Below are 14,620 nucleotides of genomic sequence, written 5' to 3'. Positions count from 1 at the left end.
GAGTGCATATGCTGCTGGACATGACTAACCTACTGTCCTTCTATTGGGGGAGAACACTGAGCTCCATCTCAGAGAATTCTGCCAATATTTTTCTTTCTGTTTCACCTTCATGGATCTTAGTACTGTCCCTCACTACCTCACACTTTCTGTTTATTTAAGACCAGGAATCATAGCCAGCGGACTGTATTGTAAGTCGTTGTTAGTATATATGATTCTTTCAAAAAGTACAATTTGTTTAAACTGAAACTTATTTTCCCTTTGTGTTGTTTTCTTCAAGTTGGGGAAAAAGTGTCCTTCTTTCAACCACATGATGAGGTAGTAGGTAAGTGTTGCTGTGTTATGCAATTCACTAAAATGTTTAAATTTTAGAACTGCATCAGGACCTCAACACTGGATGTTTGTTTTCATTCTCAAATATTGTTCAGTGTTTTGGAGGACTTCCAAAACATTTCAGTCATTAGAAGCTAATGAAAATTTTGCTCTTGACGCTAATCATAGAATCACAGAGTTGGAAGGGACAAAACAGGCCATCTAGTCCAACTCCCTGCTCACAGGGATTATTTATTTGTTACATTTGTATGCCACTCTTCCTCCATAGTAGTCCAACAATTATTTTTAGTCTCACAGCAATGCACCCAGATACAGAGACTTGTCCTATACCAACAAACTTCATAGCTGAGCAGGAAATTTGTATCTAATCTTCATATCCAACTGCAGCATTCTGACTGCTGGATCAGACTGATTCATGTTGACATTTGGCTACACAAGGTGACACAGTGATTTCAGATAATTTCCTGTCTCCCACAGCAGCCCTCTGAAATCCCCAGACCGTTGTTCCTAGGAGATAGGGGAGCCACAGAAACAACATGAGGGGTGAGTCTGGGGGTGGGGACTGCAGCAGGAGAGGGGCATTGGCAAAAATCCCACACACAGTCCCTTCTGTTGACAGATTGTTGTGAGCCAACAATTGAATGTTTTATAGGGAGTTGTAGGGAAGAGATTGGTCCTCTCTATCTGCCTGTTTTATTTCTGTCAGACCCCAGCTATTTAACAAGGCCCCTTCTCATTTTTTCTTTCTGCTCATATAAAAGGGTGATGGTGTGGGAGTTTACTCTTTTAGATCCCAGTGGAGCCTCCAAATGTGAGGGTCTTGTTATTTCAGTAAAGAGAACAGTGTTCTCCACCTTCAAAGGGAAAGGAGTGGAGGACAAATACATAATTTCAAACTTGATTTAGGCAATTAAATTCTCACAGGATTAAAAATTTCCACTTCATAGCGGGCATGGTTGAAGCTGAGGGGTATCGGTAACTTTTGCCACCCTTTTGGCTTGAAGCACTTCCCAAGTATTCTTTCCCAGGTAGCTGTTCTTTAGAGTCCTGCAAGTGTTCTTGGGATAAAACAAAGCTGTCTTCTCTCATTCTGTCTTTTAGAAAATCCTAGCTCACAGGGCTTAGGTGATTCCTATCAGTCATCAATGATTCAACCAATGTTCACCCAGGAGTCTCTCTCAGGGAGAGGATTAGAAAGGGTGCACGTGGGTGACCCACAAGCACTTTGCTGGGGGCTTCTCATTTTCTCCTCACCACTATTTCTCCTTTCCCTTCCCTGACATTCCTCATGGTCTTTCCCTTTTTGCTGCTTCCTTCTCTTTCACACTCATCGCCAAAAGTTTGGTGTCGTGGTTAAGAGCGGCGGACTCTAATCTGGAGAACTGGGTTTGATTCCCCACTCCTCCACATGCAGCTGCTGGGTCAGTCAAAGTTCACTGAGAGCTGTTCTCTCAGAGCTCTCTCAGCCCCACCTACCACACAGGGAGTCTGTTGTAGGGAGAGGAAGGGAAGGAGATTGTAAACTGCTCTGAGACTCCCAAGTGAAGGGCGGGGTAAAAATCCAACCTCCTCCTCCTCCTCCTTTGGTCTGCCCACCCCAGTTTTCAGTGTTTCCTGTTTCACTCCCCTTGGCAACGTCTACCTGAGGGAACTATGGCCCAGTTGTGTGGTTCTGAACCTGCAAGGACTTCTGGGGGAGCACCTCATTTTCCTCTGTATCCCCTTCCTCACACAATTTCCTCTGACCGTCTTCCTGGAAACCTCCATATCCTCATCCTTCCTTGTTTGTTTCTCTCCCTCCCATCCACCAGCCAACCTACCTTTAATATGTTTCCCATCTTCAGCCATATTTATTTACTTTATTTATACCCCACCTTTCTCCCCAGTGGGGACCCAAAGCAGCTTGTACCATTCTTCTATCCTCCATTTTATCATCATAACAGCCCTGTGATGCAATTTAGTCTGAGAATATATCACTGGCTCAAGGTCACCCAGTAAGTTTCCATGGCAGAGTGGTGATTTGAACTTGAAAACCTAACCACTGTGTCACACTGACTTTTCATGAGGTGGCTGCTGTTGAACAGTACTGGGTTAATCATTCAGGTCACATGGTAGCAAGTTGCCTGGCAGTTGTTTTGAGGCCTTGCCTCTATAAGTGCTCCTTTAAAGTCCTGAAAAGGATTTAAGTATCCTTAGATGTGTCCATGTTGAGAATTACATATATTGATGCTTCTTAACTGGCTCCTGGGCAGAACTGTGTGACCATTTTCCTTAGCTGTTATCCTCAGAGAGGCTACAAAAGAACAGAAAATATTTTTAATGGTGCCAGATTTTTTTAAAAAGTCCAAGGCTGTTTCCTTTGCTAGAGAAGGGTGCCATGAAGAGTGACGGTGTCTGCCCAGGCCAGATCTGCTCATTCCTGTTCTTATTTAAAGAAGTATTAAGAGAAGTGGAGAGGAAGGAGTGAAAGAACATGGGAAATGGAGCACAAACAGTGATAAATAGCTCCCCCTGTCCCATCAGAAATGGGTGGGCTGTAGCTGTCCAAAGGGAAGCCTGTGAGAAGCTTGCAAGTAGTTGTTGTTTCATTAATAAGCCAGTTTGGTGTAGCGGTTAACTGCAAGGACTCTAATCTAGGAGAACCAGGTTTGATTCCCCACTCCTCCACTCACAGCTGCTGGATGACCTTGGGCAAGCCATAGTGTTCTGTCAGAGGTGTTCTTGAAAAGAGCAGTTTCTGTCAGAGCTCTTTCAGCCCCACCTACCTCACTGTTGTGGGGAGGGGAAGGGAAAGGAGTTTGTAAGTCACTCTGAAACGCCAAGTGAAGGTCGGGGCATAAAACCAATCTCTTCTTCTCTTCTAATATTTAGCTCCATAACCATTATTCTGTAGTTAAAGTTTATTTTAAAAATCTTTTTTTTGTAAAATGTGTGTTCATAAAAAGTAGAATGGCCCCATCTGTTATCAACCATAGGAAGGGATACGTAGACAAAGAATGCTGATGTTGCCAGCTTTTATCTCTTGCAGTTGCATTATGTTGAATGGACATAAGCTAATAGTGATTTGTTTGGCTAATGATTCTGTTTGGAAATGTGATACTTGTTCCATATGGCTTGAATAGTATGGTTTTGTTTTCACAGGAATTTTGCCTCTGGATTCAGAAGAGTCTGGTTTGTGTGAAGTTATTGTCATTCATGAGCATTATTTAGGTATGTATCTCCTACTAGCTAACAATTCAGTTTTCTGGGTACAAAGGCCTAATTGACAGTTTAAAAACATGCTACTTAAGTACAATGGCTAAGTGCCCGCAGATGCACATTGTCTTAAACTGAAGTTTTAAATTCTGTGTAATCAAGCTTTTTCTGAACAATAGTAGCAGTACATTACTAGTCTATGAGTTAACTTTCCAAGAGAAACCACAAGAGCTGACTCATCTCTTTTACTTCTCTTCTGTGTCTTCTCTTCTTGCTTCACTCTGTCTTCCTGACTGACCCTGAATCTTCTCAAACAAGCAGTTTTTAAAGCAGTGTTCACCCTTTTTTGAGCTTTCAACTGTCATATTTTTTCTAGGGTGTCTTTGTTTTACTTTTGAAGGAATTATTTACATACTAAAGGGGGGGGGACCACTGGGCAAATCCAAAAGATCAGAAAGCAGAGGGAGGGAAACAGCATGATATAATACCAATATCTCACTTACTTGATGTGGGGTTGCATTCTTCAGTTTTTAAGTTATTGGTTTTTTACTCAGTGGGGAGTTGGATTTGGAATTCCATTGTCATCCTCCTCCCCCCAAATTCTGTCATTAAACTGCTTTTGTCATCAGGCAAATCTAAGTGATGATCTGCAGTCCTTTCCACACTGTGCTTGTTCTCTATATTCAGTTGTGTTTGTTCTGAAATAATAGTTACTGGTTTTAATAGACCAAAAGTCATTTTGCAGTTTTCCCCCTTCCAGTGCAAACTGCACACTCTGGTGTTCCTAAGGGTGCCCAGCAGGCCTTTGTTTTCCCAACAGCAGGCGCTCTCAACTGTATCACAGTTTTGTTTTGTTTTTAGGTCAGTGGGGAGAAGGCCACCATTAGTAAAATATTGTTGAAAGTCTGGCTTTGCTTATGAATGCCCTTCCTCATACCTTAAAAGTTCCCATTGGATTAGAGCATTTATCTATTTATGAGCAGCTGTCCAAGAACACTGACATTTTTGTAAGCTGTTCTTCACAAACTGAATGTAAGCAAATAATGTATAATTAAAATTGTAGGCTAAAGTACATATAGGCTGTCAGGCAAGAGCCTAAAGTTCTTCCTACTTATAATTCCTTGCTCACAGCTTAAAAGAAGCTCCAAATCGACCTTTATAACTGGCAGTTATCTGTGTATATATTCATCACTAGTTGACAATAGAGTTTCTAGCCAGTGGCTGGCCAAGCAGGAATCCAGGGGGGCAGGGATATTGGGAGGTACTGTAGAGTGATGGTGTTATGTTACATCCGGGGGAAACCTGAAAATGACATCATACCTCTCTAGAAATTGCCAGAAATCCTGTGATAAAACTATAGTGTTTCCAGTGATTCATGGAGCAACATGACATCACCTCTGGGTTTCCCCTGGAAGTGGTATGATGCCATTGCTAGAAGGTGTTCCCACCAGAGTGCCAGTGTGCAATGGGAGCTGTGGGTGGGAGTTCTCTTGTAGCCAGTAGGCACATGGCAAGCCTAGTTGACACTAGAGTCAAGTAATGACGGGCATGTGTGACTGAGCCACACTGATTAATCACCATAGACAGTGCTCTCATGCCATCTTATACAAACGCAAATACTGTTCAGTGAAGATTGGTGATCTTCAGGGGCACTATAATGAAGGATGCTTTGTTCCTTTTGTTTCAGAAATAGTTCAAAATATAAAAAATAAGGAGGCCTTTTAGATGAGGGTCTCTTTACATCCACCTTTATTAAAGTTTATAAAAATTTCTGCCAGATATCAAAAACCCAGGAAGCTGAAATGTTGCTTTAAAAGTCTGCCAGCAACACACTCTAATTTAATTCTGCCCTAGTGTAATAGTTCTGAAACTCCGTTGTGTGGTCTTTAATAAATGACTAGGGAACAATGTTGGGATTAATTATACAAATATTTGTGTGTGCTCCACACCATATGGAAATCAGTTTGCCTCAATTCACATTGCTATGCTATCAAGATGTAGGTTTTTCAGTAATTTACAGTGTAATCCTATGCAGAGTTGATTTCAGTAGACTTAAGACTGGAATAACTCTGCATAGAACTATACAGTTTATATGAAACTTGAAGTGACAGAGAAAAGGAAGGGAGGGGAATGGAAGGTTGGATGAAGAAAGCAATATTTATTTAAAGCATTCCAGGAACGACAAGCCTGTATAATACTTGCCAGCATCAATTTGATCCTCGCCCAACAAACACAATCAGGCTTGTTTTAGAGTTAAGAGTGCTTAAGTTAACTGACTGAACTATACCACTGCACCAATGGATGTGGAAAGGAAACAGATATTCATTATAATGTTACAAGTCTTGAACTGAGTGCTCTTTCATTGATGTTTTGAATACTGTGCAGACGGCATGTGTCTCCCTGCCCCCATTTTACTACCACAATCTTTTTTTGTTTAGTAACAAAAGTTGGCTGTTAGGCAGCCTGGATATCATTTAATTAGAATCAGAATCAGATTTTCCTGTCTATATGGCTTTATTACATCAAATCCTTAGTTTGTTGGTTTGGAATAATTGCTGCCAAACCTCAATGAGCCTTGGGATTCTCATTATTCAAAGCCGTTATTATGCTACACCATACAGTGGCTCAACATACATCTTTTGAACTCTGCCATAGTTGTGGAAGAAGCTGTTTGACTATAAAATACTTACAATTATTTTACAAACCACTTTACAGTACTTATTTTTCTAAATTCTGATATCCTGGTTTTTACTTTTGATTATAAAATCAGTCATCACACTCTTTAAAAAAAATGCTACAAAATAACTGAACGTTTGCTATTGAATAATTTTAAAGAAAGAACATACATATCCGCTAATAAAGTTGCTAGCTTAAAGAAACCTGGCAAATTTGCAAAATGTTTTATTTAGTTTTCTCTTGAAAAACATCACTGGACAACTCGTCAATTATTATTTTTGTAATAGACAAGATATTGCTCTTTTGTTGTTGTTCAGTCGCACAGTCAAGTCTGACTCTTTGTGACCCCATGGACCACATCATGCCAGGCCTGTCTTCCACCATCCTCTGGAATTTGCTCAATTTCATGTTTGTTGCATCAATAACACTGTCTAACCATCTCATCCTTTGCTGTCCCCGTCTTCTTTTACCTTTGATCTTTCCCAGTATCAGGGTCTTCTCCAGTGAGTGCTCCCTTCTCATTTGGTGGCCAAAGTATTTGAGCTTCAGCTTCAGTATCTGTCCTTCCAGGGAACAGTCAGGGTTGATTTCATTTAGGATTGACTGATTTGATCTCCTTGCAGTCCCAGGGACTGTCAAGAGTCTTCTCCAGCACCATAATTCAAACACATCTATTCTTCGGTGCTCAGCCTTCCTTATGGTCCAACTCTCACAGCCATACATTACTACTGGGAATACCATCACATTGTCTATGCGGACTTTTGTTTGCAGGGTGATGTCTTTACTTTTTATTATGCTGTCTAGGTTTGCCATAGCTTTCCTCTGAAGGAGCAGGCATCTTTTAATTTTATTGGTACAGTCACTGTCTGCAGTGATCTTGGATCCCAGGAATGTGAAGTCTGTCACTGCTTCCATGACTTCCCCTTCTGTTTTCCAAGGAGTAATGGGGCTGGATGCCATGGTTTTTTTATGTTGAGTTTCAAGCCAACTTTTATGCTCTCCTCTTTGACCCTCAGCAAGAGGCTCTTTAAGTCCTCTTCACTTTCTGCCATTAGAGTGCTATCGTCTGCATATCTGAGGTTGTTGGTGTTTTTCCCGGCAATCTTAGTCCATCTTGTGATTCATCCAGGCCAGCATTTCGAATGATGTACTCTGCATATAAATTAAATAAGCAGGGTGACAGTATACATCCTTGTCATAGTCCTTTTCCTATTCTAAACCAATCAGTTGTTCCGTGTCCAGCTCTAACTGTCACTTCTTGACCCTTATACAGGCTTCTCCGGAGACATGTGAGGTGGTCTGGTACTCTCATCTCTTTAAGGACTTGCCACAGTTTGTTGTGATCCACACAATCAAAGGCTTTAGCATAGTCAATGAAGCAAAAGTAGATGTTTTTCTGGTACTCCCTTGCTTTTTCCATAATCCAGCGAATGTTGGCAATTTGATCTCTAGTTCCTCTACCTCTTCGAAACCCAGCTTGTACTTCTGGCAGTACTCTATCCACGTAGTGCTGAAGTCTAACTTGTAGGATCTTGAGCATGACCTTGGCTAGCATGTGAAATGAGTGCAATTGTATAATAACTTGAACATTCCACGGCATTGCCCTTCTTTGGGATTGGAATGTAAACTGACCTTTTCTTTTTTTTTTAAGTACACTTTATTAGGTTTTAAGGTATACAGGGGTGAGGCAAAAGAGAAAAACAAAATAATAAGTCTTCTGCATGTAACTCTTCTTCACGTATCATATCAGACTTCTAAGAGATGTGGAAATTTTAGAAGTTCATACAGGCTACTACATATTATATCAAAGAAATCATATCTTTATATTTCTTTCTCATTCAGTCGTAAAAAAGAGTCCATAGTCCAACAAAGTCTTCTTCCATTTGCCCTTTTAAAATCAAAGTGAGTTTGTCCATTTCCTCACTTTCCATGGTCGCCATTATTAGGTCTTGTTCTGAGGGTATTGTTGGAAGTTTCCAAAAAGTTGCATATAAGACTCTAGCTGCTGTTACCACATGGATTGTAAAATATCTTTGATTTTTATCAAACTCATCTGGTATACAATTCAGTAAAAATAGTTCTGGTCAAAAGGGTAATGAAGCTTGCAAAACCGCCTGTATAAATGTATGCACCATAACCCAAAACATGTACAGTTTCACATGTCCACCACATATGCTAAATGTACCTACATGTTTTTTACACTTCCAGCAACTATTAGACATGTTTTTATACATTTTAGCCAGTCTATCTGGTGTTAAGTACCATCTATAAAACATCTTATGCAGATTATTTTTAAATGCAACTGATTTGGTCATTTTCACATCCACTTTCCACAGTTTACTCCATTGTGCAAGATCAATATTATAACCTAGATTTTGCATCCATTTGATCATACAATCTTTAATCACTTCATCCTCCATTTTAATTTGCATTAAAAATACACACATTTTCTTGATTATCATTACCATTAGATGTACATAACAATTTTTCAAATGCACATTGTTCTAAATAAAAACCAGATTTTCTATCTTTAGCATATCTAGACTCAATTTGAGCCCTTACCCACCAATTTAGAATATCACCTTTCCTTGTTAATTCTTCCTTTGTTTTTAAGCATCCTTTATCATCTAAAAGATCTTCATATCTGAGTATTTTGTCCAGTGAGATTAAGCTTGGTTGTGAAAAGGCTTCAAGGGGTGAGACCCATCTTGGAATTTTAGAATGTACCAATGGTAGAATCTTTTCCCAAGTTGATAAAAAGGATTTTCTTATAAAATGATTTTTAAAGTATTTATGCCCAGCTGCTTTCCCATACCAAACAAAAGCATGCCATCCTATCTTTAATCATGCCCTTCTAGGGCTAAAAGTCTTTGATTTTCAAGCAAAATCCAATCTCTCATCCAAACCACGCAGGATGCTCTATAATATGTCCTCCAATCTGGTAGATCAAAACCAGCATTTTCTTTAAAATCTTGCAGTGCTTTCAATTTAATAAACTGACTTTTTCCAGTTCTGTGGCCACTGTTGCATTTGCCAAATTTGCTGGCATATTGAGTGCAGCACCTTAACAGCATCATCTTTTAGGACTTTGAATAGCTCAACTGGAATACTGTTATCTCTGCTAGCTTTGTTGTTACTAATGCTTTCTAAGGCCCATTTGACTTCGCACTCCAGGATGTCTGGCTCACGGTCAGCGAGCACACCATCGGGGATTGAGATCCTTCTTGTATAGTTCTTCTGTGTATTCTTGGCACCTCTTCCTAATCTCTTCTGCTTCTTTTAGGTCCCTACCATTTTTGTCCTATATCATGGCCAGCTTTGCACGAAACGTTCCCTTGATTTTTCCAATTTTCTTGAAGAGATCTCTAGTGCTTCCCATTCTGTTGTTTTCCTCTATTACTTTGCAGTGTTCATTCAGGAAAGCCTCCTTATCTCTCCTTGCTGTTCTCTGGAAATCTGCATTCAGTTGGGTAAATCTTTCCTTTTCACCTTTGCCTTTTGCTTTCCTTCTTTCCTCAGCTATTTGTAATGCCTCATCAGACAGCCACTTCACTATTTCTTTTTCTTTTTCTTTGGGATGGTGCTGATTGCTGCCTCCTGTACAATGTCACGAACTTACATCCATAGTTCTTCAGGCACTCTGTCTATCAAATCTAGTCCCTTAAACCTATTCTTCACCTCCACTGTATATTAATCAGGGATGTGATCTAGGTCAAACCAGAATGGTCTAGTGGTTTTCCCAACTTTCTTCAGTTTAAGCCTGAATTTTGCAATGAGTAACTCATGATCTGAGCCACAGTCAGCTCCAGGTCTTGTTGTTACTGACTGTATAGAGCTTCTCCATCTTTGACTACAAATTATATAATCAGTCTGATTTCGATGTTGCTAATCTGGTGATGTCCATGTGTAGCATTCCAGTCTCCTATGATGATAAGGACATCTTTTTTTGGTGTTAGTTCTATGAGGTGTTGTAGGTCTAAATAGAACCAGTCCACTTCAGCCTCCTCTGCATCAGTAGTTGGGGCATAGACTTGGATTACTGTGATGTTGAATGGTTTGCTTTGGATTTGGACCGAGATCATTCGGTCGTTTCTGAGATTGTATCCCATTACTGCCTTTCTCACTCTCTTGTTGACTATAAATGTCACACCATTTTTTCTACGGGATTCGTGGCCACAGTAGTAGATATAATGGTCCTCTGAGTTAAATTCGCCTATTCCCGTCCACTTTAATTAACTGATTCCCAAGAAACAGCAAATTAAACATTTTATGTCAAAATGGGTGTTAGAAAACAACTAGAGCAAGCTTAAACGTTAGTTTAAAACTTGTTCCGATATGTGTGTTATTCTTTCCAGCATGGTGTAGCGGTTAAGAGTGGTGGACTCTTATCTGGAGAACCAGGTTTGATTACCTACTCCTCCACATGAAACCTCCTGGGTGATCCTTGGCCAGTCACAGTTCTCTCAGAACTCTCTCAGACCCACCTGCTTCACAAGGGGGCTGTTGTGGGGAGAGAAAGAGAAGGCTCTTGTAAGCCAATTTGAGACTCCTCAGGGTAGAGAAAAGCAGAGTATAAAAACCAACTCTTCTTCTTTCCCTCATTTTCCCTTATGAAACAGTTCATAAACCTGAAAAGGTCTCCTGGCCTAAAGCAGTGGGGACCATTCGTGATGGTGTTCGTGCATACACAGCTCTACACTACCTTTCCCACGTCTCTCCTGAAAAAACTGTGCTTATAATGGATGGAGCAAGTGTAGGTAACAAAAATACTGTTTAATGAAATGCCATGAAGATTGCTTTGGGAACAGTTATTTTATTTTTCTTAAATGTTCGTTCAGTGTACACTTGTCTCGCTAGAATAGGTATGTTGGAATACCATGAAACCATATTTGTTTTTCCTCCAGGAGTTCCAGAAAAGGGATGAAATTTTTCATAATTCACTATCACTGGATACCCTCCCCATAATCCATGGTTTATTAAAGGCTTAATACATATGGAGGTGTTTCTCCACCTTGGCTTCCAAACTATAGTGGATTTTTATTTTTATTTTTGAACATCCATACAAAATCATTCTCTAGTCATCCACTTTACAGGTTTTCCCTGCCTCCAGTCCATTCTTTTTCAACCTGGTTTGGTTTGAATTTCCCAGAAAGAAGGCCAAGTACATTACCAAGCATCTGGATGGGCCTATTCCTTCCCTTAACTGGTTCACTCACTCACTCTTTCTCCTGGGTCACATGTACTCAGCCTTCTTTCCTCCCCAGCCTGGCTTGGAAGCCTCCCTTTTATCTGACTCGTAGCCTGCCCACCCCTTTCCTGGGTCCGGTCCAGCCCTGGCTCCACCTTCCTCTGGAATTGATAAAGGGAGGTGGTCAGTTACGTGCTCTCCAAACTGCCAGTCCCCCTCTGCTTCTTCCTGTTGCTTAGGGCTGGAAGACACCTTTCCCTGTCTTTCCTCTGGGCTCAGCCTACCTGCAGGCTCTCATTCCCCTGGGCCTATGTGGGCGGTTAGCTTCCCCAACTCTCTTCCTCCTTCTGCTGGTGTTGTTGCTGCCGCCAAAGGGGCTGTGGCCCCTTCAGTAAGCCAGTCAGTGAAGTCATGCCTCAGGTGTAGGCTGCCTTCTGCTTCCTCCATGGTCTCCCCCACTGGGCCTGTCAACTGTTTATCTATAAGGTCTTTCTATGCTCCCCACCATCTGCCGCTCGCTGGGGGGGGGTCAAGTCGGGGCCTAGACCCAGATAGTTTGTGTACATGTTCAGTGTGAGTGTGTGTTTTTTAAAAAAATGTTTTTTCTCCTGCAGCCCTTTGGTACAATAGCTATTCAGTTAGCACAACATAGAGGAGCCAAGGTCATTTCTACTGTGTATAGTCTGGAAGACAAAGAGTATCTTGAGAGACTTATGCCTTCTTTGGGTGAGTTACGTTGTTTGACACTAGTAAAGCATACAAGAAAGTTAACTTGGAATACATTTTTGAGGTTTTCATGATAAGTCTTAATATTTACACACACAGTGAAATCTCACTAGATAAAACTTTTGACTTTGACAATAATTTCTGTTAATTTTCCTTCTACTTTATAGAGGAGAAGGGGGGAATTTGGCTATAGCAGACCTGTACAAAGTTTTGACCTGCTAAGCCAACATGAAGTCCACCAGCATGGTTGCCAGATGAGGTTCAATACAGCTGCAATCCTGTCTGCACTTCCCTAGGAGCAAAAAACATTACATAACATGGGACTTACTTCTAAGTAGGCCTACTTAGGATTGCTCCACAAGCTTTGTGTATTTTGGACCTTTCTTGGATCTGGGAGGAAAATGGAGGAGGGGTTCAAACTGCTGGCAGGCCACAGTGCATGCCTTCCGATATGCAGTCAGTTTAGTCTGCGTCATGAATTGTGTAAGCATGAGCTATAGGATTTTTTTAAAAACTCACATAAGCCCTTATCATTGAAACATTTATTCTAAATGTACAAGTGTCCAGTTTATAAAACACCCTTTAATAAATTTTTAAAAATGCCATATTAGAGCTCAGGATTGTTGTGTTTGTCCTCTTATCACAGTAATCAGAAGTCCACATTTGTAAAATGCAGGTGGCTTTCTTTTCTTTGTAGCCTTTTTATTTATTGGTAGCTTACTTGTTTTTCCTGTCAGCCATCCAAAAAAAGTAGGGCTGCACCACTTTTATAATGTTAGCTGTTAGGATGAATGGCACACTACCTAGTGTCTGCTGACCTGTGAGGGTTCATAACACTTCCTTTATTATTCTGCTTGTTTGAATACTATAAGTTCAGGGGCTGAAATAAAGAAAAGTAAGTTGCTTTGAGTTCCAGTTCAAACAAGACAATTTCCAAAGTATTTGCAAGTGTTGTGTCAGAATGTAGAGGGAGGAAGGAAAAGTCCATTAACACGTCCACATAATTATCTCTCATGTGAGCATGATATTAGAGTAGGACCCATGATGAGTTAAGTGGTTAGCAGTGCTTCTTGCTGGATAATGTAGGTCTTGGATTACAGAGTGGAAGAACTTGAGAACCTGCAATATCCTCTGAAAATAAGCTGCTAAAAGAAGGTACAACAGAATTCAGGGGGGAAATTGCACAGATGGATTCTGGCATAATTAACGAATGTCTTTTCATTAATGAAACAGCTGCAAAGTTTCTCCATCTCCCAATGACTTGCCTCGTGTATTAATGACATTTTTTGTACAGGGGTGCCAGATGACTCTCCTTTTTTGTTTGTTTTTTAAGCATGCATCCCATTTTAAAGGCTTATCTTTATTACACAATTGCATTTCCATGGAACTAGTGAATGGATGCCTTACCCCTTTTAGAACAGCCCATCTTCATAAAGCTCCACAGTTCCTCATTTGTCCCTTCATTCTGAAACTGTTTTGCAAACTTCATATAAAGTAAATGGCAGTTACGTCATTGGACAGCTTCTGTACTGTACTCTGCTATATGTTGCAGCTGCGGCATCTAGTGTGAGAGCTGATCCTTTTGATTTTGTAAAAGTGTGAAAAATGAAACAGTCTACACAGTGCAGAAAAAAGGAGAACTGAACTGGTAATTGCTAGTTAATGGCATTTCCCTAGCCAAACAAAATACACTTCTGAACCAGGTTAAAAATTGTTTTCACAGGAAATTTAACTATGAACAGTTGGACTTCAGACTAGAACAATATATCATAAAATATTTATAACATTTGTTGTTGTTCAGTCGCACAGTCGAGTCCGACTCTTCGCGACCCCATCGACCAGCTCCCGCCAGGCCCTCCTGTCTTCCACCATCCTTTGAAGTTTGCTCAGTTTCATGTTCGTTGCATCTATGACACTGTCTAACCATCTCATCCTTTGGCATCCCCATCTTCTTTAACCTTCAATCTTTCCCAGCATCAGGCTCTTCTCCAGTGAGTGCTCCCTTCTCATTTGGTGGCCAAAGTATTTGAGCTTCAGTTTCATTATCTGGCCTTCCAGGGAACAGTCAGGGTTGATTTCTTTTAGGATTGACTGATTTGATCTTCTTGCAGTCCAAGGGACTCTCAAGAGTCTTCTCCAGCACCATAGTTCAAAAGAATCTATTCTTCAGCACTCGGCCTTCCTTATAGTCCAACTCTCGCAGCCATACATGACTATTGGGAATACCATTGCTTTGACCATGTGGACTTTTGTTGGCAGGGTGATGTCTCTACTTTTTATCATGCTGTTTAGGTTCGCCATCGCTTTCCTCCCAGGGAGCAGGCGTCTTTTAATTTCATGGCTGCTGTCACAGTCTGCGGTGATCTGGGATCCCAGGAACGTGAAGTCTGTCACTACTTCCACGACTTCCCCTTCTATTTGCCAAGGAGTGATGGGACCGGATGCCATGATCTTAGTTTTTTTTATGTTGAGCTTCAAGCCCAGTTTTGCGCTCTCCTCTTTTAC

General features: G+C 40.8%; 1 protein-coding gene across 1 annotated transcript in view; it reads left to right on the top strand.

Moving 5' to 3' along the window:
- The window catches only part of CRYZL1 (crystallin zeta like 1), a 55,426-nt gene that overhangs the window by 17,158 nt on the left and 23,648 nt on the right, over window positions 1-14,620 (top strand). Inside the window, exons 5-8 of the mRNA XM_015424943.1 lie at window positions 278-322; window positions 3,472-3,540; window positions 10,821-10,954; window positions 12,004-12,115. Of these exons, the coding sequence (XP_015280429.1) occupies window positions 278-322; window positions 3,472-3,540; window positions 10,821-10,954; window positions 12,004-12,115 (360 nt within the window). The remainder of the gene's footprint in view (window positions 1-277; window positions 323-3,471; window positions 3,541-10,820; window positions 10,955-12,003; window positions 12,116-14,620) is intronic.

Source organism: Gekko japonicus, unplaced genomic scaffold, assembly GCF_001447785.1.
Source record: "Gekko japonicus isolate JY-2015 unplaced genomic scaffold, Gekko_japonicus_V1.1 scaffold1770, whole genome shotgun sequence".
NCBI classification, from domain to species: domain Eukaryota; kingdom Metazoa; phylum Chordata; class Lepidosauria; order Squamata; family Gekkonidae; genus Gekko; species Gekko japonicus.
The sequence above is the reverse complement of the archived record's forward strand: the minus strand, read 5'-3'. Positions and strand labels throughout refer to the sequence as shown.